Below are 26,700 nucleotides of genomic sequence, written 5' to 3'. Positions count from 1 at the left end.
ATGAAAAATTCTTTATTAAGACCGTCTCACCGTGAGACAGCTTAATTTAAACTGACCCAATTTTAAATTTCTTAAAATTTAATGAAAAAAACTGTTTTTTCTAGTTAACTCCTATATAAGTTTAACTTTGAACTGCATGTATGAACCCGTCTCACGATACGACGGTTTCAAACAAGACTTGTTGTACTTTTAGTAATTATTTTTAAACTGTAAATCAATATGTTTACAGGAAAAAGAAAATAGAAGGAAAAAGTGAAATTTCATAGTATATGATGCGGCGGAGGTGGGCAAAAAAGTAAGAACATAACAAGTGCAAGTATTATTGGATTTGGAGAAAACAAAAACAAAGAACATTTATTCTAAAAAGTAGAGTAGCTAGCTAGCAAGTAAGTACTAAGACAAAAGGTGCAGCAGGTTTTAATCATTGGTTCAGAAATGATTCAGAGAGCAGCACAAATGCAATGTACTTAAAAGGGACTGGTATGGGACTTCCTCACTCTCACTTGAAATAAATCTATAAGACTGTAATCTAAATCCTACTAAATCTTGCTCTACCATTTAATTTACCAACACCATCCTAACTGCAATAATACAAACTTTTTTTTAGTAATTCTATGTTAAACATCCTTTGCTTTATTCAATGTGTAAACTCCAAACTATGGGTTTTGTCATTTGTGGATGGAGATGCTTTTCTACTACTAGTAGTCTACTACTAACGATGAGTACATGAATATCATACTCCTAATTGAAAAACAACCATATTACTACCACTCATACAGATATCACAAATTCTTGTGTGAGTCTCACCGTAAAACATTCCTCATATATAAGTTAAATAGCTCAACTAAAATATTCCCTTTGTCCCTTTGAATTTGCACACTTGGACACAAAAAGCTCTTACATATTTGAGTTTTAAGCTGAAAACTCAAAAGGACCAAAAAGAGTAATTATTAGTATATGGGATTGAACTCCTTGTTTTGAGGTCATCTCACCAAGAAACAATCTCTTACAATAGTAGCTCTACAAATATTACTAAAAGCTATATAAATATTAACTTGTTTTAAAACAAGATTGATTTTTAGATTTTTTATAAACTACACATATTTTCTATGATTGTACCATCATAAATATATAGTTTACCGTACAGTAGTTACCTCCAAAAAAATTCAATGAAAAAAAAAATTCGATTATCAATGCACCAGTAACACTACCCACCAAAGAATTTTTAAAGGAAAAATGGATGTTGTATAATCAATTAAAATGGTTTACTGACCTATTTTCTCAGAGTGCAGAGTTCTATTAGCATGATTAGTAAAATGTTGAGAGATGATATATACTCCCTCCGAACCAATTTAGATGTCCCATTTGCTTGGATACGATTATTAAGGATGGTGTGGGGTCTATTAAAAAGGGTAAGTAGTAAAGGGTAAGTAGTGAAAGGTAGTTGGGTAAGTAAGGTATATGAGGGTATATTCATAATTACTTGTGTGAACTAAGGATATTTAGGTAAAAAAAGATTAACAAAAATAGAAATGGAACAACTAAAAAGACTTTGCCAAATAAAGAAATGAGACAACTAAATTGACTCGGAAGGGTATAATTTAAAATTAAATCTTGATTTACATCTTTGTGAAAATGATAGTGGATCAACTAATTTGCATAATGACAAGAAACATGTAATTTACATTTAACCTGATTAGTAAACTTATAACTTTATGTTTTTAAACTTCTGTTTAAAACCACTTTTTCAAAGCGGGATTATGAATAGAATTTGTAAGGTAATATTTAAAAAAATAATTTAAATTGGTTTATAACCCTTAAGGAAGACCAAAAAATACTAGTTACAAAAGAAGTTAACTTTGAGAATCTAAAGTGCAATAGGTAAGTCAGAAAAAGCCTAAACAAAAGTGAAGAATAATATATACAAATTAAAATTTGCGAGAATTTGTGACGATATATAGAAATGGAGGAAAACATACATAATTAATCATTGAAATTGATTTTTCTATTTGTAGACTGATCATAATTAAATAAAGTTCACTTCAAAAGAAACAGTATAAAATAGTGTTAAATAAAGTGTATATATATATATATATATATATATATATATATATATATATATATATATATATATATATATATATATATATATATATATATATATATATATATATATATATATATATATATATATATATATATATATATATATATATATATATAGGGAGAAGTTCAGGTGAAAACCATGCATATATGAGAACCGTGAAAACCATAAAAAGGTGTTACTTTTTTCAGAAAAACGTGTTACTTTGGATTTGTATTATTTTTCCACACAGTTACAGTTTTTTCAGAAAAACTGCCAGATTTTTTTTTTTAAAAAGTAACACAGTTTTTACCTGAAAGTAGCACATTTTCTGTAAGAAGGTAACACATTTTTTGGTTCTCACGGTTCGCACAGAACCTTAGTTTTCACCTGAACGCGACCCTATATATATATATATATATATATATATATAGGGGAGGGATCCATTGAGAAGGGGTTGAAAATGAGAAAGGTAGAAAGGACTCTACACCCTTGATTTGACTAAAATAAAAAAATCAATGGTCATAATTGAGCCAAAAACTCATAATTGTAAAAGTAACTATGTTACACAGAAAGGTAACTATGAAATAATTTTTAAAATGTTCTTAACTAATAACATAGTATTCTTTCTTATGTATATAGTAACCAAACAAAATCAAACAAAAATCTTTCTCACCCTTCTCTCATTTTAAAATCTCTTATTTTATTTACGTAGTCATGACTCAACTTTGATTTGCTGTTAAATCATCACAGATACAAGTTACAATACCTAGTAATCAATAGAAACTAAAAAAAATCAAACTGCTTGTAAAAGAATGTTTCTATGCTCGTGAAAGTTAACAAAATATATAACTTAATGAAACATGGTTTCGGTGCTAAGAATATAGGGAATCTAAGTCCGAGTCTACTTATATGTGCAACAATCATTTAAATTAAAAATATCGATGATCAACTTGATCCGCATCACCATGGAAGTACGTTTAAATCGGACGTGAAGATGCATGAAGCTAAGAAAAGCAAAAAAAAAAAAAAAAAAAAAAAAAAAAAAAAAAAAAAGAACTTAACCAAAGCAAAACTCCAATTGACGATTTAAGTTGTTTCAATACAGCTTTCTAACTCTAAACAAGACGTGAGAAAACGCGTCAAGAAATAAGCTTAAAGTCATTTGAGGAACAAGTCAAAACTAAAATTTGAAACCACTTGCGCATTAAACTTCCGTATGTTTATGGTACACTAAACCTTTGGAATTCAATCTACATTTTACAATGGATGGTCCAAGAGCCTAATCTAAACTCATTGTAGGTAGGTTGGTGACAGATTCCTCGTAGCTACCCTTATCACAAAAATTTACAATTTTTGCGACAATTTGAAGTTGAGACCAACTGAGACCAACAACTATCCAAAATTTGGTATTAGCAAAAGTATAGTTTGCTATTATAATACCCAAAAAATAAGTACATTGTTTGGTTTTAAATACCCAAAAATGTATAATTTGCTTTTGGATTTAATGAAAAGGTACACGTATTGGATTACAGGCTATTTTTAAAGGTCCACGACTAATGCAGAGCACATTAATCATGGAATTTTGCCAGCAATATGAGATACTTAACATGGAAATGCTATGATTAGTAACTTGACCAAAAAAGGGATGGTGCCAAATAAAAAATCAGAGAGAGAGAAGAAAAGAGAACCTTTATGGCCCATCTGAATAACAACCAAGCACAATAAAAATGGTGTAAATACTCAATCATAAGTTTTGTTGAGCCTCCGAAAGCTACCCTTCACTGGCTCTGCCAACCATTTGCAATCATTGATAAACCAATCAGAAATCACCCCTGCAATTAGTAAAATAATTGATTAATAATTTTATAATAATTTAAATCAATAAGTCATCTATCAACAATGGGTCTAAAATGTAGATACACAAAATCTCTATTCGCTAAAACACAAAGTCACAGATTTTCACAACTGGCCAACAGTCGGTGAATCAAGTTAACTGATTGCAGATGGTGACATGAAAACAGATCTACAACTAATTTTACAAATATACAATCGACCTAGAATGCAGTTTCTGAGCCATTTTACAACTTGCACAACTAGAAATAAAATCATGAGAATATATTAACATGTGATAATTACTTTTAAGTCCATGCCTATCCATGATAAAGCTGCATTAATTTCAGAGCTGAAAGTTTTATTATGGAAGATCACAAGGACAAGAAAGTAACACTAAATACGAATACTAAAAGTGGTATATCATTTAACAGAAAATCTCAAAATAACTAACCAACTAACATAACACTCGTCTCATACAACACATTTTTATTTCAGAATTATTTGCACTAATGAGAAATATGAAGCATTTTTGTTGTTTCCTATTCATTTTCACTTGCATGATCGATTGATAAACCTATATGACTAAAAACACCAAGTTTGTCTGGTGCGGCTGGTTGAAGTTTTGGTGGTCACTTTGCCGACCACACAATCCCAAGTTCAAGTCCATCCATTAACAAAGCTATTGGGGCGCGTTTTCTTTTGCAGCCCGCTCTCCCACCACTCGCAAAACGACAAAAACTAGATAAGAAATCACAAGAATTGAGGTCTAACATGGGTTAACTAAATCTTATCATCTAAAATAAGTAAGAAAATTTACTATTAAAAATCCCACATTTCTATGGTTCTCTTTTAAAAAAACTCACATTTCAATTATGTTTTTAAAATTTGACCCTTGCCCTCGATTTTCTCTTAAAGGGCTAGCTGACCCTTAACATGTTTAACACGTTAATCTTTGACAAAAAAAAAAAAAAAAAAAACAACCTGCCACGTGTCATGTTAGGAATGGTGCTTGTATGATTTTGAATTTAGAAAAAAACTCTAAATAGTCCTTCCTTGAAAATCATTGTCGGCTTACCAACTACAACCACCTCCCCTTCCTGGTGAGACCCCCGTTCAACCGCTCCTTGCCTAAAAACCCCTTTCGATTTTCAATAACCACCCTTCACATGAAGACCCCCTTTTTGATAATCGGGTACCTCCCTTCATGAACCACTATACTTGTGCATCTCCATTTTCATGCATTTCATAGCTCGCCATTGATGGAGATGGGTGGTTTGATGGTGGATTTGAATGAAGAATTGTTGGAGAGTGAAAAAAAATGCCACTCCCCTGGGAAAACCGTGATTAAATGGTCAATGGGAATGAAGAGGGGTTAGGTTGGGGTTTAAGGTAAATATGTTGGCAAGGGAAATGGTGATTAGCCGCCGTCGGTGTCGACTTGGTAGAAAAAGGTAAGGAAGGGGGGCCATGGGTTTTTGGTTTCAAGGGAGGGAAGGTTGCGAGGAAAGGGGGATTCAGGGAGGCTGGGCTCGCAGGGAGGTGGTTACAGAGTAGGGAGTTTCACGTGAGGTGGTGGTGGGGGAGGAGGTTTATTTAGGGTTTTCATATTTTCTTTTTTTTTTGTTTTAACTTTTTTTAAAAGTAAATAAAAGAACGAATTGTAATTTGACACCTCATTTTTTTGGGAAAAACCTGCTTAAATAGGTAAATAAAACCGGCTAGCCCTTTAAAAAAAATAGAAGGCAAAGATCAAATTTTCGTAAAATAATTGAAAGGTGCGATTTTTAAAAGACCACCCAAAGGTGAGATTTTTTTAGTAAATTTTCCAAATAACTACATGAAAAAAATCATGCATCAGGGTTCTCCCTACATAGACGCTTTCAATCCCAATGAAAATTCCACAGCTAATACCCACGACATGCTAATTCAACAAGGTCAGATATTAAAGGCACATACTATCGCAATACTGGTAAGACAGCCGAATAATATCCACAAAAAGCTAGAGGGTATGGTTCCCTGCTAGGACATAGGGAGAGGGTGTAATATTACAAGTTGAAAGCTCACAACCTCTACAATCCCCCCCTCCCCCCCCCCCCCCCCCCCCCCCCCCCCCCACCCCGAGAAATTTGATGACAAAAGACTCCAAATCTAGAGTCTGGAAACTCAAAAGTCCAAATTCAAAGTACTAAAATACTCTCAGCCTAGGAAAAGGTAATACTGGGTGTGTAACTTAATCCACAACAAGAAAAGCAGCATCATATCATTTACCTATAACTATTTACCCAAAAATCATAATAAGGAATCAAAAAACATATTAATCACAAGGATATTGGGATCTTTAGCTGCAACACAAACATAAGCATCCAAGGAGCTTTACATTTTTCTTGATAAGATGGGCAGACTCAATGAGTCATCATATCTCCTCCATGCAGAGCAACTGAGGCAACTGTATGGTAAAGAAAAGCCATCAATGAAGACTTAAGAGCTAACTTATCAAGCATTGGGTACCTTAAGAGATATATTACCTCAGTCCCATGGGGTATGCAACATTTTCCCTTTTAGTCAGCCTATGGGTTTTGCTACATTTCTATTTTTTAGCCATGACCCATACTCTCTTTTGTTCTCATTCACACATTTAACTTATTTTCATCTCATCCACACATTTCTCCCAATTTCCCATAAGGTATATCTTACTTCTTATCCTCCCTTTCCTTGGTTTGCAACAAGAAAAATGTACTTGTTTTAAACCTCATGGGAAAGAAGGGTACTAAGAAGAACAAAAAAAGTTGAATACCTGAAACATATCCAGCTTTGAATGCCAAAAATACACACCCAACAACATGCAAGAAGACTGCATCATTCATCCTGCAAACTGTAAAAGGTATGGTTCCCTGCTAGGACATAGGCAGAGGGTGTCATTGTGTACATCTTCAGCTCAATGACCTAAACTTCAAGACATAAATAACATCATGAACAAAAAACAAATGATTGTCATAAGCAGAAAATCCAGAAACTAAATTTGAATAAGATTGTACTAAGTGTTATCTATCTATTAAAGAAAAGATAACGAACAGAGCAATGAGGAAGAGTATACAGAAGAATGAACCATCTGAAAAAGCCAATGACACATTTGAAGGCAAGTTCGTGAATTTGTACACAAAGGTTGCAAGTGATTCACAAATCTATTAGTTGATCCATAAGTATAGATTAAAATGTGTTTTATGGAGGATAAGCAAAGTACCTTCTGAGGTCATACATTCTCCATAAATAGTAATTGGATTGCGAGAAGGTACAAAATCATGGAACTTGACATTTAACATGCAGAACCAGAAAGCTTCACCCTCCTAAATTTAGCAGCAGTAGCATTACCATATAGCTTTATTCGACATCTCTAAGTGAAACCTGCAATGCAGCATTTAATGCCCATGGCTAGAAGACCACAAGCAAAAAGCTCAAATTAATAGAATTCAGTAAGCAGCTTCAAGGAAACACACATAAACCAAACAGACATAATTTACCCTCGAAAGACAGCACTGAGAACAAGAGAAGAGAAACAAATCATTCTTGTATATTCACAGCAATGGCAGTCTTTCTCAGGTGATAAAGAAATTGAACAGGCAATATGAAATCATTTCTTTTTTCTTGAGCTATGGGAGTCCACAATCCTGTCTTTCTTTTGCTCGTGTGTTTCAGCTTGCAGACCTACAAATGAAACAGTCAAAACAAACACTATGAGCAATTCAGCACCAATCCACAACTGACAAAGATGCATCATTTGATGCACATCTAAGAACCAAGAAAATCAATTTGAGAATCAAGAACATCCCAATGTGCTTTAAGTATTCGTTCTGTTTTGTTTCTTCGAACCATTTTGGTAGCAGTAAAAAATCATGTTCGTTTAAAGAGGAACTGGAAGAGGCATTAAACTAATTAATTGCGTGCTTCCAACTATACATTACGCCATCTAATCACTGATGGATGACTGATCCAAATCTCATCACACTTCATTTACAACTTACAAGTGTAATTCTGAAGTAAGAATGAAATGTCTCAAAGAACAAGATTAAGGAAAAGCAAAGGAATTCATACGCAACAGATAAGCACTACATGCTAATGGGCAAAGTCAGAGATATTATGCATAATATAGAACAAACAAGTTCAGCTTTTAGTGTAAAATTATATCTCTTCATAAACTATCTGGTAGTAATAGTAAAGAAGACATTTAATATTGCATAGGGAAATTTTTTGAAAATAAAAACATTTGTTAGATTGATACTCACATTATAACATCAGAAAACAGTACCTCTTTGCTGTTTGGTGGGTCTAAAAGCACCACTTTTAGATGATGAAGAAACAGCTCTTTTTTGAGCCATGCCTCTGGTAGAAGTTTCAGATTTCTTTGAAGGTAAAAGGGATGAGGAAAGAAGGGCATCCACAGCCTCTCGCTGTTGTTTTCTTTTGGAAATCAAGTCTTTTGGCCTCTCAATCTCATTCGAAGATTGGCCTCTTCCATCTATGTCCTTACTTCGTAGCTTGCAGTTGATATATGATCCTAAGGCAACTTTATCTTCCTGACTCTTAGGATGCCGTAAAGAATTTTCAAATCCTTGGGAGCCCAACGTATCAGACATTTTCTTAACACCACTATTTTCATGTTCAAGCTGGTGTACGTTCCTAGTTTCTTTTACAGTTTTTTCAATAATATGAACATCCTCACTTGATCCCAGTGGATTTGAAATTTCACCAAGCCCACTAGCTTCTTGCTCAGTTTTGTCTACTCCACTTTCCTTAATTTTTTTCCCACTCGTACGCCTATCCTCCAAAATTTGCAGTTGCTTTGTCTGCTTCTTACGTTTCCCACGAATATCAACTTCTCTTTTAAAAATCTCCAAAACTTCAGTTACAGGAGATTTCGTACGTCCATGTTTCATTTCCTTATACTTACTTTTCCTTCTACAACTGTCATGATTACTTTCAACTTGCATGGGATACGGGTTAACTTCACTCATCACTCCACAGCAATCTCCAGAATCTTTAGTGTCTGAAGTTTTTCCCAATATGTTCTCACATATGGCCTTGTAAGGTCTCTTCACAGAAATAATCAAATTCCGCTCCCTGGCATCCTCCAGAAGAGCAGCCCAATCACTGTTTTTCTCCAAAGTCCTTGCATTGCCTAAAATCCACAGAGAAAGCCTTGCCCTTGTGAGAGCTACATTCATTCGTCTTATATCAGCAACAAACCCTATACTGCTAGAGTTCATTTTGGGTGTTATAGGATATGAATTCGAAGATCTAACTGTTGAAAGAATGAGAATGTCAACTTCACGACCTTGGAAACCATCCACCGTATTAAATTCTATCTCAGAAGAAACAGAAGACCCAAATGCATTGGAAAATCTTGAGCGCAGAAGGGAAAGTTGGCTCTTGTAGGGCGTAATTATTCCAATTCTTTCCCCAACAAACTCAGATGGATACCTATAAAGAAAGCATAAAAACTAGGTTATCAATGTAATTTGATAGGCATCCCAAAGAAAAAACTATGGATACCTTTTCTGAAGATTTTTCACTAACTCAATAGCAGCATCTGCCTCACCCTCATTATAAAGCGAGGAGGACCCAGAATTTTTACCATAGCACTCCTGACCATCTCTAACATCATAGAAGACATAAGGTCCAAGCCCTGATGTCTTATGAAAAGGTGCTGTTTTACTTGATGTTGGAACACCATTAAGCAACTTGCCATCATAAAAATGCAGCGAAGGAAAGTGACAGATCTCAGGATGCATACGATACTGCATATAAAAGGAAAACACTGCTAATTAGCCACCTCAGAATCTAACATTTTGAAGGGACAAGTCGGACTTTAAGGGAGACAATCAATAATTTTTTACCAACAAGAGAAAGTACCACTATCAAGAAAGGAAAGCACCGAAAAATATTAAATACAAACTCAGCAAGCAAGAATACACGTTACTTGTTCAGTAAGCATAATGACTGGATAACCAGCTCTCTGTAGACGCTCAAACATGCTGCATTCATACATATATCTACTGGCAACATTTGAAAGCACTGTCGCAGGAAGTTGCTTCGGGTCACCAACCTTCAAAAACAATGAAATACTAACTTCAACAATAGACAATCTTCTCCAGAAAATACAAGCTGACAAACCTTTATCACTCACCATGATGCATTTGGTGCCACTTGATTTTAAGAGCTGAAGAGGAATCAGAGTTGCTGGTTCCAAAGCCTACAGAAATGAAAGTAAACTAAGGAGGCATAAGAAAGAAAGAGGATAAATTGAGGGAACAAGATTTCAACACAAGCACACTAAAAGACGCAAAATATACCTGAGCTGCTTCATCAATAACCACAGCATCAAACAAATTCTGCTCAATGAGGTTAGCCATTTTAGATTTGGACATAAACTCAAAGCATGCTGAATATAGATCTCCACCGCACCCACTCAATGTTGTAACCACTATTTCAGCTTCCTTTAATATTGACCTCCTTAACTTAATCCTTAATGCTTTAGTTTCTACACTAACCTTCTTTTCCCTTGCCTGTATAACTGCAAGTTGTGTATAGATCTCCTTCTTTTGACGATAAAGGCTTCTCAATCTAGCCTCCAGCTCTGAACTAGATAACTTCTTTCCATTGTCAACTTCAAGATGATTAACCAAAGAAGCATCATTTTCTTCTGTACCTTCATCTTTCAGATTGGCACGTTTAGATTCATAAAACTTAATACGATCAAGTACCTTTTCTAAACTCTCACGTATCATTGTCGAAGTCTCATCACTCGAATTATCCTTTCCATCTCCTACAACCATCTTTTCTTCAGTAAGACGATGTTCCACTAGTGTGTCAATAAAAAAGGGTAATGAATTTGGATGCACTGTTTTTGAATTACCAACACGTACAAGGTACGGTTTGTACATGTTTCCATCAATGCCATATAGACCTTCACCAGCTAACCTTGAGACCAATTCATCAACAGCAGCATTTGACTGAGCACAAACAAGCACCCTCTTTCTAGCTGAGGCCTTAGGCATTTTCGTATCCTTCTCAGCATTATCATTCAGTTGTCTAGCTAAGGCAGCATCCTGCCACGCTCTTGCAATAGCAACAGACTCACTTATGCTTTTCCTGAAATTGGTGTATGGAGTTGATTTGACTTGCAAACTACCACCAGATTGTTTATCCATAGCATTTGACCATGATGAAACTGCTAACAACGCGCTGATAAGAGCTACAATGGTGCGTGTCTTCCCAGTACCTGTTTAAATGTACCATCAGATTATAGGAAATAGCTTGATACATATCTAACGTATTTTAGATAGGAGTGAGACAGCCATGAACCTGGAGGACCCTGAACAAGAGACAAGTCAAAATCATTTCTGGAATCAGGGTCTTTCACAACAGCACTGATTGCTTGAATCTGACTCTCGTTAAAGGTAGACTTAAGCACTTGCTGCATTAGTTGTGACAACTTGGACAAATCAACCTTTTTCAATTGGCCGGAAGGGTGCGCATGATCGGACGGTCTTAAGATAATGGGAAGGGCAGGGATAACCTCCACTGACGAAAGTGCTTGAAATTCTCGAAGTTGAGGAGTTATACTCATAATACGACTCAGATACCATTTGCTTCTCTCAAGAAGTTGCTTTCTCGCAATATTTACGCGTGACGATCCACTTTGAAGATAAAATCTAATGAGAAGCATGTTTAGCCTTTTTTTGCTGTCTTTCTCACGTCTCTCCACCTGAGACACACACCGAAAGAATATAACAGAAAGAAGAAAAGGAATTTGATAAAACAAAAACCAGCACCCTATGCAGTAATTAGCATTCCTGAAAAAAAAAAAAAAGACGTGCTTTCATGGTCCCTTTTTAAATTTATCTGTTAAAACTATTTATGTTCACTATTTGAATACTGCAACTAATATACAGAATTACAATTTCGTGATCACTTCCTTTTGGTCAGAGATTACTATAGTGTACAGTCCCCTTCAGTGTATTCCACCTAAGTGAAAAAGTAATTTGGAGTATATTCAGCAGGACAACGGGAGTATTGCAACTTCCAAGGGTGAACAAGATAAAACTGCAATCCAGAGGACAAAGAGGATGTTCTTGCTCCTTGCAGAACGTAATGAGTTAGAACATTGCAAAATTATCCCTGTTAGTAAATGTGCAAAAAAGAGGCATCAATTTAAAGTGTGAGAGAAGCATCAGCATGAGCCATGCTGCAAACTTTGGTGAGTATCCAGTTACCCACTAACTGAAAAGTGGTCAATTTCTTCATAAGAAGATCATTGTTCGAGTTAATCGAGAAAATATGAACGGTAAACCACATAGAGGATTTAATGTCTGGGATAAAGGATCAGTAACGAGATAAGTAAGCAAGATAGACTTTACGTAATAGTCTTTCCAGGAGCATCACTTCTTTCTAGGTATTTTAAGGATAGTTTGTCTTCAGCTATGTACTTATTTCCTCCAGCTCTGTAAACATTTCCTTTCAACTTAACAAAGAATCCAAGCATTAGCCAATGTTCAGCCAATGTTCTTGCTAACGGTAAATTAGAAACTCAAGGTAGCCATGGCATTTCACCAACAAAAAGGTTACACAAATTCACTGCTGCAACAAATTGAACAATTATCTAGCGCAAGACAACACCGGCTAATTGAAGTAAAGAACAAAGATTCATTGACAGTAGCTTCTTTCCTGGTTATGATAGCATAGCAAAAACTGCCCAGGCTAAAGCAAGCAAAAAAAATATTCCTTCCATGAAAAGTAGAGCACATTGATCATTAGCACATACCTTTCCAACTAGGTGAACTTTATGAGGAAAATACTTTAAAGGCTGTTTAGTGAGCAAAACCAAGTCATTCTCAAGACAGCTGCTAGATATTGCAGAACCATGCTCATCATGGACACATCGAACAAGGTGGAAGTCATCAATTCTTTCTATTGAAACCACAGATACACCCCCACAAGGCATATCTTCTAATGAAGACACCTCTTGGAAAGAACTAAGTATTTGTGCTTTAAACTCTTCCAAGACTAGGGGACGAAAAATATCTATATACTGTTGATGTGATTGAAAACTCACTGGAATCTCCTTTAAAACAAGATGAGTCTTATTCTCTTCTTCATATGCAGTAGCTAATCCAACAGATACAAAATAGTCCATTTCCAGTATTGGTTTAAACCATTCATCCATATTTGGAGGCTTGAATCTTTTGGCTGCTGCCTCCAGCTTACGCAAGTATGCAGATCTACTTTCGACAGGATCCGCAAGTTGAATGACTCGCCGTTTAGGAAGAGAGGGTCCCTGCTTTTTCAGAAGAGAATGATTGCGTCCAGCAGACTTCAATGCAAGCTCTAATGGATCTTCAATGTCACGCACTATTTCCTTTAAAGTGGGGTCATTTAAAACAGCAACTTTCTTTTTCTGAGCATTTATCGGATGTTTGGGTTTGGCAACTTCAGAAGAGGAAACTCTAGCTTTATCAAGGGGTGAGATGCATTCATTTGTAACACTTTTGAAGTTAATGTCCTTTTCTATAATCTCTTTGTCCTTTATTTTGGTAAGAGATGATGATTTCAAGACATGTTTTGTCACAACAGGCTTCTGAGACATTGGAGTGACAATAGCATCCTTTGGAGAAACTTTTTTCTCAAAAGCTTCTGACAAAATCCCTGCAATGTCAGATCCAAATGTCTTATTTTCAATGTCAACTTGTGATACTGCCTTATCAGCAGTACGAGCCACAACGTCATCCTCGATTGGCTTTGTATCATCTAGAACTAATGCAAGAGATTTTGAAGTATCTGTCTCCTCATCTGACAAAATTATTACAGTTTCACTACTTTTTTTGCTCATAGTTGCTACAGCAGACATTTGCACAGAAGACTCGACATCTAAAAATGAACTCTTCTTCCCTGCTGATAATCCATCTGGTGGTGATTTCAACTTCTGATCAGATTTGTCCATACATGAACCTTTATCTGACAATGAAATAGAAAGGTGTGATACTTGCTCTGTCAATGAATCCATAGGAACTGCATCTGCACAGCAAAGCAATAGACATAAGCCAGCAAGGAAAGCCGAAGTAAGCACTAATCACCTACATGACTCCCAGTTTTTATGGGAGGGGCCAAAAGAAAAAAATTCTAACCAGATGCAATCAACTTTTCAATAGCTGTGACAATTGACCCTGATTTTTCATTGCATGAACTCTTCAACAAAGAAAGTAAGGAACTCATGGACTGCTTCCAGTATCGCAACACCACATTCAGAGAAGATTTTCCCCAATCTGCCAGATCATGGAGCCAGCTAAAGTCAGACAAGCCATCCATCTTCAGAAATTTACCAAGAAACCCATCAGGTGATTGGCTGATTTCTCGAAAGATAATGGGCAAAATTTCTAGGAGGCGGACACACGACATCTGCATTAAATAATCATATCAGAAAACCATGTACCTTAAGTGACACCAGCAACAGCTAAGATTTTATTTTGAACAGGAAGTCTGAAATCATCATTGAACAGAAAATCTACTAGGTATATTTTGTGCTTAGATCCTAATCAATAAAAACATGTTTCGTTAAATAGTTTTCAAATTCTCAATTACTATGTTGTGTGGCCAGTCCGTAAGTCTATAAAGTCATTCATGAAACAGCATCTTCGCATTTACACAAGGGATCATGCTCTGGGCCAGACCTCTGGATCATAACATTACATTATTTACATTTATGCCACAGTAACAAATGTGGTAAAAGCAGTTAATACTTCTTTATACTTTCTTTTTAGAATTTGAAATACACAATTAAGCAGTACATAAACTTGGTTTTCAGATTCAAGAAAAGTAAACAGAGACGTAAACTGCTTATTGTTACACAATTTTAACAAGAACAGAATTCTAAAATCAAAATTTACTCAGCATCACCATCAAAATTCAGTTGATCAGCTCCCTAGAGTAACTTTTAGCTTTTTTAGCATTATTAAGCTTTTTGACTCATTTAATTTTTTAGCGGTGTTCGGTTGAACAGCTTTAAAACAAATAGTTTTGAAATTAAAAAACAATTACAATAAAATTAAAAAAAAGTAACACTTTTTATGTCAACTTTGAGAAGTTGTATGATGGCAGCAATTGCCAAAGCATTTTAAAAGCTTAACCTGCACGAAAACGCATACACCCTCATGAAAATGTAAACATTATAAAAACTACTATGACTTTTGTGTCAATGTATATTCCATATTTTTTCAACAGATAAGATAATTTCACCAAACAATTGAGTTTGCTGCTAATTTAAAAGTTAATCGTACGCCTATTTTGAAAAACTTATTTCATAAGCTAAATGCTATAAGCTGATATACTAAGTTAAAGCTAAAAGTTATAAGCTAATCATCAAACAAGGTGTTACTCTGCAATTGCATCTATCATCTATGTACACAGTAAGGATAAAAATAATTAAAAATCCAACATGAAGATATATTCTTGACCATATGATATTTCTATTCAGTTTAAATATTAGAATGTTTTATAGGTACACTTTTCAACAACTACCCTTTATCAAAAGTAAAATCTTTGTTACAGCGATCTCTCACATTAATTTGGTTCGGTTCATGTAGGTGATTCCATATGTTGAAATTAACGCTTTGACACTGTTGTTGACATAACACACAAACGCACACAAGTGCAAGCATGTAGCGATTAACGCACAACTCATACATATTTTTCTTTTGTTCCCACAAGTTTACTGTATAACTTCAGAAAATCTTTTGTAATAAGAAATTAAGGATACAGTAAAAGGAAGGAATTGATAACTAGGTCTCAATTATCTGTTTTACATGACATTTTCAAGTACCACTGAACATATCTAACTGTTAACTTCCAAGTTCCAACATACCCCTATTATGAGAGTCCTAGTCTAAAACTGAGTATATTTGCTTCAAACCCCACCCCCAAAGAAAACCAAAAAAACTTCCCCCAAGTCCTCTGATAATATAGAATTCCCAGCATTATTGAGGAAATCGTGAACTGCAGAGCTCTCCTCCATCTCCATCCAAAACTATACCAAGAACAAGTAGAAAGGAAAAGAAATGGAAGAGCATAATATTTGAATATGAATCATCAGCCAAGAATATAGCCCCATATACATTTCACCACAGAATTTGGAACTTAGAAGTTCCTGAGGTGGTTCGTGATTTTGTATGGAGAGGTAGCAGGGATGTGATTCCCACAAAAGATGCTATTAAGAAAAGAGTTAATTTGGGGTCTGACTTTTGTGAGCTTTATGCCAATGAAACAGAAAATATACTTCATGTAATCAGAGATTGTGTTTGCTAAAGAGGCTTGGGCTCGTACAAATCTTGTTTTACCTATAGATTGCCTTAATACTAGTTCTTTTCGAGAAAGGATACGTGCTAAATTATATGCTTGTGACAGTAGAAAAGCTGCATTGTATGTTTGTTTTGCTTGGCGCCTTTGGAATGCTAGAAATGATAGAGTTTGGAATGATAATTCAGTGGATGTCCAGTATCTTTTTCACAAGTACAAGCTTACGTTCAAGAATGGTGGTTTGTCAACGATCAATACAACGTGTCGAAGAAGTCACATGGTGCGAAAGTTAATTCTTGGAATGCTCCGGATCCAAACAAGTGGAAGTTTAATATAGATGCTGCAAGTTTTAAGGAAATTAATATGTTTGGTTGGGGTGGTATCCTCAGAAATCATATGGGTGAAGTGCAAGCAGCAATATCAGATGTTCATTTTGGAAGTGGAGATTCAAGCATTTCAAAAGCAAAAGCTTTGGAATTTGCAATGAGATGGGCTATTGATAATGGAGTGAAGTATATATGTTTTGAGCTAGACGCGCAAAGAGTTGTTCAAGCTATGAAAAATTCTGAAACTGATATTGCTGAGTTTGGAGTTATTATCAATCGTTGTAAAAATTTTATTAATAATTTTGTATCTTGCACATTTTCTTTTGTTTCTAGAGACTGCAACAAAGCAGCACATATGCTTGCTCGCATCGCAGGTCTATTGACTTTGGTTGTTGTATGATATGGATGAAAGATTACCCTTCTTTCATCCAATCAATTATTTTGAATGAAATGAAAAAGTAATCTCCTTTAATCTCAAAAAAAAAAGTACTGTAAAGAACATTCTTCATCTGAAAGGCTCCACATGGTTGCCGTAGAAAACAGAGATCGGAAAAATTAATGTTTTACATTGATCAGTACATGTGGGTTTCAACTTTCAAGTTCTCAATCTTACTTAAACTTGTGACACATAGCCTCTGGATAAAGTCTAACCAAGTCGGGTACAGTTCAGTTCAATCTTAGGTATACATGGAAAAACTTGAAGCTCTGTAAAAATCAGTCAAATTCATGTTTATATTGACCATGATCAGAGCTAGTCTCTTCCTCTTTCTTTTAAACACAAAGGTCTGCAACCAACAATTCTAGTTAGCGAGCAAAATATGTGAATGTACTACCAAAAGGATTGATGAAGAGCAAACTACTACTATATCCAGTAAACATTCTATGCTATCAACAGTTAATAGTGAGAAGATGTATGTAAACTCAGTATCACATTGCACAAAAAAAGACAAACAAGCATGATCACACACAAGAAGGGAAAGGGTAATAGGTTCAATTAAGACGGCAAAAACCAAATGTCTAGAAACAAGTAAAGAAAATGGGATTTTGTTGCTGGAATTACCAGTGAGATTTTGTAATCCATAAAAGCCTTTCCTTTATGCACACACTTCTTCACAGGAAGCCACGCACATTCAGCAAGCTCAGAACTGAAGCTCTTCCATAGTTCCTTCTTAACTTTAGAAAATTCTTTGTTATCAATCACATTGAGAGATTCATGGGATGTCTGGCGCAAGAATCCACCTTGGGATGCAAACTTAAGATTTGGTTCACCAGATGAATTTCCCACTGAATAAGTGGGAGGTGAAAACCCTTCTTTAAAAATTTTGCTCAGGACAAAGAAGAAGTGATGCAAACTTTGGAAATTGACAAGAACAGAATCCAACTGTACCTGAAATAATTCAAGAAAAGAGTGCAAATTTTAGAAACTTTAGAAGCGATGCAAACCCTTCTAAACTGCAGGAGATATGTAGTCCACAGTTGAGTTCACTTACACATATAACATGCAATGGACATTAAAAAAAGGATATGAAAGTTAATCAAGAAAGACTTATATTGAACTAAGCAAAACCAGTTTTACCAGAATCAAAGCATGCTTCAAGCCTGAACGAATTGCAGTCAACGAAGATCGAGAACAGCAGAGAAACTGTAAACCAGAAGTAAGACCCCGTGTACCTGAGACTTGCTCCAAAATACGCCTACCAGATTGTCGAACATTCTAAATGAAACAGCAATGTAAAAAGTGTGAGAACCCACATATTTAACATACATACAAAACCCACAGCCAAAAATTTTTCCAGCTAACATAAGCATACAAACTCTGCAGACAACCAATGTTTAAATATTGCATTTTGGGCCAGTATCACCTAGTTTGTCAATTTCCCCACAATATGATACAAAACGTGCCAATTGCTGAATCGCTGAATCGGTATTCATAATTGGTATATTGGTACATTTCAAGCTAACTAAGCAATACTTGGTAGCAAATAGCATTCATGTACCTATTACACATTCCAAAACAAAACATGAAAAAGGTGACACTGTTTTAAGCACTGAGCTCAGGTATTAGGTTTTTTGTTTCTTATTTTCTTATTTTAAAGGCTTGGCCAGTTCCAGTTGGTCTTCTTTTCTGAAGAAATTGTTGATGCACCTGATGTAAGAAGGGGCGGCTGTGCTAGGGATGAAATCTAACAGAAAACAAAAGAAAACTAATATTGTGATAAAAAAAATCTCGAAATCCTAACTTATCCCCTTTTGACTTGTATATTATAAGAAAAGGGGCAACAGTGAAACATCAACCAAGTTTACATTGGTATAAAAATTGACATAATTGTATTGACAATGACCTAGATGTCTAAGACAACCTATTATCTTAAAGTATAGGAGTATTGGAAAAAGGCATTTAATGCTATACTGGCATTTTAGAATACAATCCTTTTATAAAAATATGCAAAAATGATTCATTGAGTATAATATCAGCAGTCTTATTAGAGGCAATTCGTTGACAAAAAAAGGTCTCAAAACTTTAACACCAAATCTCAGAAATTACAGATAACAATACATATATGAATGTGTGGGTGAGTGGGTGTATTGAGTCATATTCAAGGAGTTTCATAATGAGCAGTTCTCTGCAAGTTTTCTTAAAACAAGCAATTAATTCATTGATAGAAGTTTCAAGAGGTACATCATTGGGGTCTGAAAGCAAAAGAATCAGACTGTCACCCATTGGTGGCTCCCAAGTCCACTGCTTTTGAAGATCCCCTTGCTCCACTTGAATTATGAAGTGTGCAGCTAACCTACAATCATCAGATTACATACATTTCTCATCCACAGATATAACTCAGTCAACAAAAATTCCAAATTCATCAAAAACAGTCTACACGATGTACAGATTTAAAAACTGCAAACACCAACCTCCGTAAGGTTCTTATCAAAGGAATACACATTGTTGACACCCTCACTGAATTTTTTGATGTCTTTCCATCTCCACTATCATCAGAGCCAGTAGGGGACTTCCAACCAACAAAGGCTGAAACTTCAGCAGCACAAGATGAAAGCCATGTTTTAACAGGAAGTGACAGCTCAGAGGGATTTTCAGGCTCGACCATGGAAAAACGAGATAAAGCCCACAGGACAGCATTAGCAATTGATATTGGTAGAATAGAACATTCAATTTCTACCAAAACATCAAACCACAACATGGGAACACACATCCATTCAGTATACTCCTGACAAACAATATTACTCTGAAAAGTGAAATCATTCCAACAACAAACATGTTTCTCTTCGACCAGCGGGGCAGATGAATTGATATCATCAGTTTCTTCATTCAGTTCAAACGAAATGTTATGATCAACTGTTGGGGTCTGGCAATGCAATAAGGAAGACAGCAATGCAGTAGCATCAGACACAATAATTGTTTGTATAAGATCAATGGCAGGTTGCCGCAAGGAAGTATGAAGTGTTGTGTCTTTCAAAGAAGACACAAGAGAAGGCCCCCTGCAAAGATATAGGACCAAAATAATTATTGATTAAGTTCTATAATCAGTGTACACCCAGAGGAAAGACCAAATCTGACCATCTTCAGTTATTTGTATCAGCTAATTTTGTGAGATTAACAATAGCATATACATAGAAAACCAAAAGACAAAGTGAAAATCGCTGCACAAAAAATTATGCACAGCCAACAACATTTAACTGCCCGGATCAAAGCAAGGATAAGTTGCCTACCACATGTGTGCGCACTCGTAAGGGGGGCTAGGTGGGTTCATCTTGTAACCACGACGAACAAGAAGAAGAGCAATCTGCCAAGCATCCAACAAATAAACTCATTCAATCACACAGAAACTAAAGAAATGAGGTCACGTATTCAACCTATACCAAGCATGATAATTGATAGGGAAAACCAAGAAAATTAAAAGAACCTGGCAAGCCTTTTTCCTCATTAGAATGCTGAAGTTACTACTTCTTGTTACTTGATGCAAGAGAAAGTATATTATATGTCTACGTTGCTTTTCAAATTCTCCATCGTGCAAAGATTCTAGAGACTGCAGAGTAAAACCCTTAGGTAAGCAGCTGAAGGAAATTGAAAGATATATTTTGAAAGCGAAGGAGAATGTGAAAATAATAAATCGCATGCCTGTAAAAGAGGTTGCAAAAGATCAAATATTTCCTTATGAGTTTTTTCATTTCGAGTATGAAAACATTGACTCAGTAGCGAGTCACGCATCACACTAGGAGGCAATGAAGTTCTCAACCATAATTTACAGCCTGCCAAAATATTCAGGAAAAGTCACAGAGTTATTAATCCATCACCAAAAAAGTGAAACTGTGAGAAAATAATTAAACAGCTAAAACATACCCAGAATCTCAAAGAGCAACCTCATGCAATTGACTGCATGAGAAAACTCAGCAGAATCGTCACTAATATGGTCCAGCACAAAATTGAGAAAAACGGGATATGGTTCCAAAATCCCGTCTTCTAGAGCTGGAGGTTCCAAAAAAGCAAGCCTTAAAGAAATTGACATAAACCATAATTAGTTGAATAAGCAAAGTTGAGTGAAGTTCCAAGATTTAATAGGAAAAAAAAAAACCAAAAAAAAAAAAAGGCAAAGCTCCTGAATCAAATTTATAGCATCCTTACAACATCATTAACAATATAAAAGGCCAAGTGGATACATACAATGCTTTAAGGCCCAGCCAAATAGTTAAACGATCCATTTGCACCCTAGGCCTCAAAATTTCAGAACTTGACTGCACCACATCTCCAGCCAAGAAACCAATGCCTCTCTTAAGCAAAGGCTGAAGTGGTTCCAACTCTGCTGTAGAACTATCAAAAGAATATACACGAATGATGTTTAGCCAAAAGAATAGACTTGATACATAATGCAAACATCATATACGAAACTTCATCTGCCAACATTTCATGTGGCAGATGCTAGCCCTCAACAACTGACAGCTACTACTTCGTAGAGCAAAAGCCCCAATGTGAAATCAGTCAAAACACGAAAACAATCATCAACAATTAAACCCTATAAGAATTAAGGTCCCATAATCATATAACTTACTTTTAAAGTAATGTTTTACCACAAACAGATACAAACCAGATCCTCAAATGCCAATTAATTTCCAGGCTCAAAAGCTAATGCAATTTTTATTAGTTATCTTCATTTCCATAAGATTTCCCAAGAGGAAACTAAAAAGAAAAATAAAAGACCAAGGTCGTAGGTCAATCTACAGAAACATTGGAGACACTGCATGTGTAATAAGATCAATTATTCAAATAAAAGTTCCATAAAGAAACTAAAGAGGAATTTAAATTCTATCCAAAATCCTTGACCTGTTTCATTACAATCTCAAAAGTCCATAAAATATACGTCAAAGTACACTCCTCACGTAAACGCATCTGATACAAGAAAGACAAATCAAGGTATTTACTTCTCTTAGTTGCACGATGCCCCATGCATCATGCTACACGGACATAGGTGTATTAATAAATTGTGGTAACACAGAAGCTGCAGCACTTGGCGCTAGTTTCAACTTTTAGTGTGATAATGCATAGATATTAGAGCAAGGATGCAAGACTGCTTGTCACTTGTCAGTACAAGGATCCACATGGACTATCCAATGCATGCCTTAAAAGACTTAAATAATTCAAAGTGACAAGATTAAATACCTTAATTTCCCTAAGTTACCAGCCAACCGATGGCCAATGGATCTTGACTTTCTACTTTTGAGAAAAAGTAATGCGTATACACCCTAATGACAGTCAGATTCAGAAGAAGGATGTCAACAGCATCACAAATTCACAATACATTGTGATTCAGAAAGAAATGCATACAAGGAAAAATATTTAAAATAAAATTGAGAATACCGGAAAGTGTTGTTGCTTAGCTAATGCTAATTCGTGAACATCATCAACCGCCTCAATCAACTTTTGAAATTCATTAGCAATGGCGTCATCTTCCATTAATACAGGAAAAGTTAAGACCTGCATATAGAAAAAACAATGTGGTATCATCAGGTCATCACAGAAAACAAAAGGAACTTCCATAGGTTGACAAAAAATCCTTTTTAACCAACATAAAGTTACTCTGATTACGTTGTATCAACTTTGAGAAATGTACATTCTGAAAAATAATCCAGAAATAGAACACAATTTCCCGGAAAATGAAGAAAGACTAATGTAGAGGAACATGATTGCATACAACTTTGCGCCATGAACAAAACAAAAACTCAAATCTAACCAAGTACGGTTTTGAAAAAGTAAGAAAAAGAAAATTTAATGTATTTGTGCATCAGATAACAGTCATTCGGCACATGTACAAAAGCATGGAAGAGACATCAAAGTAATAAGGCATGATAGTAAGCATTGTCATGAAGAAAGATCTACTAAAAGAAATTTGACAAATACATGTTCCCCAAACAAAGAATACACATTATAGAAAATTAAAAAATGATGGTTCATAAGATCGAATAAACTAGAGTAAAAATACTAGAGAGTAGACACGTCATTAGAACATAGAATGCAAGCCTTGCATCAGCCTCTTACAGTATCATAATAAGTCCAAGCAAACTGAATCATCATACCTCAAACATTAGACAAACAATCTCAGTGTTATCACGAGTAACATCATATCCTCCAAATGCAAGCCTTGCATTAGCCTCTTTAAGGTGTTCAAATACTCTTTCTTCATCAAGGTACTGCAATATACTAAGTAAGGGAGAAATGAAACTTGATTCATATTCACATTTGTACATTTCTTGGGCTTGGTGATGTCGAGAAATACACTCTGTACATCTCCTCATTTCTCTAGATACCCTCGCCCATATATTCTTAAGAAGAGACTCATCCCCCTCAACCTTGAAAAAATTGAAAAATGTCTCTAGAAAAGGGCCCATTATATCCCAAAATCCACACCAAACATGATGCTCCTCAGGCAAACAAATCAGAAAATTGTATGCAGCTGTAAACCTGAATCAAAACACATAAAAAATATTAGATGAGGAAACAGGGGCATGAAGGGACTTGTGCGGTTGTGCCCATAATTTTAAGACAAGTCGTATCACATTGCGTTGGTCATGTTGTGAAGGTTTTCAAAAAAACGAACTAATATTTCTCGAGTTGTAAAGGTGTCAAAAACAGCGTTTCGGTTTGTATCAAGGGATATCTTATGGTTTCGATTTATATTTAGACGTTATGATAATTGCATCACTCCCATACCGCATCACCATTTCGTTACCGCGATCGCGATCGTTACCGCATTTTTACACTATGCTTGTGCCCCCACCCTAAGTAAAGGAATATTTAACATGAAGTAGAGCACGATAGTTGGATGTGATATTCCTTTAAAAAAATGAGCATTTATATGAAAATATATTTACATAAATTGATTTCCCTTTCACATATTCAAATATGTATTAGCTTGGCCTTTCACATTTTAAATTCTTATTATTTGGCCATCCACATTTACATAAATATTTATAAGCGCAAAGCACCGAGCTGAAAACCTATCCTATTCCAAGATCTAACAACTTTTAGCTAATAAGGCCTCGTTTTCCATCACTATGTTCATACCAATACTTCAAAATGAATTAATTTTTAGCATATATAACAAAGCAAAACAATATAAAGGACCCAATCAAGCAAAAATGATCAACATTAAGAAGAACAATTATGTATCATAATTTTTTTTTACTCTCAACTATTCAAAATCAATGTGAAGCAATGAATTATTTATCAAAAGGTTTGCTCAACCAAGCTAATATTTTGTACCATCTCCTCAAAACTGATTTGTTCTCCCCTTTACATGTAGAATAGCTAGCACATTACTGTTTAACCCCACAAATTTGAGCATCGCTTTATCATTCCTTGTTGCATACATCAAAAGGTTTGCCCCACGATGCTAATAGTTTGTACAATCTCCTCAAAACTGATCTGTTGTACCCTTTACACGTAGAATAACTAGCACATTACTGGTTAACCTCCACAAATTTGAGCGACAATTTATCATTCCTTTTGCATCCATCATAAAAAATTGGATGCCTCAAAACAACCATTCAGAAACAATATGCCACTCAAAAGCACAAGAACTCTACAATTATTTGTTAAAGTCTGATTCACATAAAGTTTTCTTAACCTACAAGACACATGAATATCACAACAATTGTAACCATCAAGCCTCAAAACATTCTATTCCTTCACATAATTGCTTCTTGAGCCCTCGTAATTGAATATTCACCGTAATTTCACTAAACAGCATTCGAAAGATAAATTCATCTCAAACTCTAAACTCAACTCAACTTTAAGTGGAGCCATAATAACAAATTCACAACCGATACCACAACCCCCATGTAATTTCGAAAAGGGCCAGTATATGAATACTTCATCCCAAACTCTTTACATAACTAAATTTTACGCGGAGAAATATTACAAAATCACAATCGCAATCCATTCTATTCCATAAAACATTGAGAAACTATTTAATCCAGTAAATAATATGACTAGAAATCAAATCAAAACTAAAATTAATATTAAAAATTTACATAGAAATTTCACTAAAGGCATTGATACAGAGAATAGACTAACAAGCAACAATAACGAACGAGTAATCACAGCATTACAGTAAGAGTTCGACAATTAACTAGTAGAAGACAAAAACATAGAAAAAGAAGAGAAAAGGCACCAATTCTCTTTAGCTTGTTGAATATGATTAATCTTTGAAGAAACCGTAATATCATCGCTATCACTACAACAATCGTCAACATCTTCATTTTCTTCTTCGATTGCTCGCCACTGATTGAGAAGTTCGTTTACTGTAATCGCCATTGATGTGAGCTTTGTTTGTAACTATGAATAAGATGAATGAAAAGACGATGATAAGAGTTGTAGCTTGTAAATGGAGGTTTTCTAGGTTTAGATGCCGACGATTGTATGTGAGAGTGAATTTTAACGCCGGAGATTTGGGGAAAGGAAGAATATTAAAAGAGTAATGAAGCGCGCGGAATTGGGACTCTTCGGACAATTGTTTGCAAACATTCGGAAACGATACAGAAGTCAGACCCCAGGCAAAACTGACCCATACCCGAGTGCCATACCCGAGCTTATCAATGAGGTGTTTGGTAAATTATGTCAATTCTGGACTTTTTCATTGGTCAAAAATTTAATATACTTAACATAAATTCTTAAATGAAAAGGTTTCATGATAAGATTCTTTTTATAGAATTGGTTTATGTATATTATTATTTAGTATGTTAAATATAATTTTAAAGTGATTAGTTAAAAATTGAACTAATTATATGAATTTGTCTCTTAGTGAAATAGTCTCATACAAGATGAATTTAATAGTTAAAACTGAGTTTTAAGTCATAACCAAAAGATGATTTGGTTAGAATTTTTTTTGGTGGCTTTTGTATTGTTCGTATTTTTTTCTTTAATATACAATTGACAGTCAATTTCATCGAAACATCTCCATAAAAAATTCTTTGTATATAGCTAAGTTAAAAGCAACAAAACAATCAACACATTCAACTAGTCTAATAAATAGTTTAAAGGATTAACAGTCCAACAACCAACAATTAATAATCATTTATCATCCACCTCAATATGATAGATTGATATCTATATACAACTTACTTCAAATCAACGGTGAAGATATTGATTATTAATGATATGGTCACCACAATTTTGATTTTGCTTGATTGCTCTCGAGGAATAGTGAGATTGATGTTCTTAACGTTCAATAACTTTTATTTGTAATTTTAGCGTGATCAAGTCTAATTGTTTAGATTCTTCTTGTTTTGCTTGTTAGATTAGTAAAAAGACATCCATAAGATGATTTTGTGTTCTTACAATAAAGTCACGTGAATTATTTACGACCCATTTTGTTAGTAATACTAAATGGTGGTAATTAAAATGATTTATAGTGTAAAATTTTATCAAAAGTTTCATATTATTCCCATGGTAATGAAACTTTGATCACAAAAAAGTTATTTTGTTTACAAATTTTCATTACCACCTAATATCACCTCTCCCAATGATAATGCATTGGTATGAAATTTTATAAAGAAAATGAGATGATTAAAGTTGGACAAGCATGTCCATCAAGGTAGCAAAGA

The 26,700-nt window shown here is 34.9% G+C and overlaps 1 protein-coding gene across 9 annotated transcripts; it reads right to left on the bottom strand.

The window, feature by feature from the left end:
- Positions 1 to 2,522: 2,522 nt before the first annotated feature.
- Positions 2,523 to 25,710, bottom strand: LOC130813918 (uncharacterized). Of its 9 annotated transcripts, none has more exons than XM_057679828.1 (26): positions 25,269 to 25,710; positions 23,173 to 23,557; positions 22,457 to 22,573; positions 22,259 to 22,341; positions 21,266 to 21,412; positions 20,945 to 21,093; positions 20,723 to 20,853; positions 20,508 to 20,630; positions 20,314 to 20,387; positions 19,498 to 20,082; positions 19,268 to 19,379; positions 18,164 to 18,301; positions 17,648 to 17,974; positions 14,098 to 14,368; positions 12,738 to 13,987; positions 11,279 to 11,681; positions 10,267 to 11,195; positions 10,101 to 10,166; positions 9,894 to 10,019; positions 9,467 to 9,711; positions 8,223 to 9,394; positions 7,438 to 7,621; positions 7,161 to 7,348; positions 6,714 to 6,867; positions 6,297 to 6,365; positions 2,523 to 3,918 (listed from the first exon to the last, which is right to left on the bottom strand). In XM_057679828.1, exons 1-22 carry the CDS (start codon positions 25,409 to 25,411, stop codon positions 7,548 to 7,550), a joined length of 7,050 nt encoding a protein of 2,349 aa, XP_057535811.1. In that variant the 5' UTR covers positions 25,412 to 25,710; the 3' UTR covers positions 2,523 to 3,918; positions 6,297 to 6,365; positions 6,714 to 6,867; positions 7,161 to 7,348; positions 7,438 to 7,547. The 9 variants fall into 9 exon arrangements, with proteins under 9 accessions (XP_057535811.1, XP_057535814.1, XP_057535815.1 ...); XM_057679831.1 differs by having other exon boundaries at positions 6,714 to 6,862; XM_057679832.1 differs by having other exon boundaries at positions 6,714 to 6,810.
- Positions 25,711 to 26,700: the final 990 nt, after the last annotated feature.

The sequence above is a fragment of the Amaranthus tricolor genome, chromosome 5, assembly GCF_026212465.1.
Source record: "Amaranthus tricolor cultivar Red isolate AtriRed21 chromosome 5, ASM2621246v1, whole genome shotgun sequence".
NCBI classification, from domain to species: Eukaryota; Viridiplantae; Streptophyta; class Magnoliopsida; order Caryophyllales; family Amaranthaceae; genus Amaranthus; species Amaranthus tricolor.
This window is presented reverse-complemented; position numbering and strand designations above follow the sequence as displayed.

Coding starts and splice junctions, on each gene's coding strand:
- LOC130813918 (XM_057679828.1), bottom strand. CDS start 25,411: ATGGCGATTACAGTAAACGAACTTCTCAATCAGTGGCGAGCAATCGAA. Junction 21,094..21,265: donor TGGCTGGGCCTTAAAGCATT/GTATGTATCCAC, acceptor AATTTCTTTAAG/GCTTGCTTTTTTGGAACCTC. Junction 10,167..10,266: donor TTATTGATGAAGCAGCTCAG/GTATATTTTGCG, acceptor TCATTTCTGTAG/GCTTTGGAACCAGCAACTCT.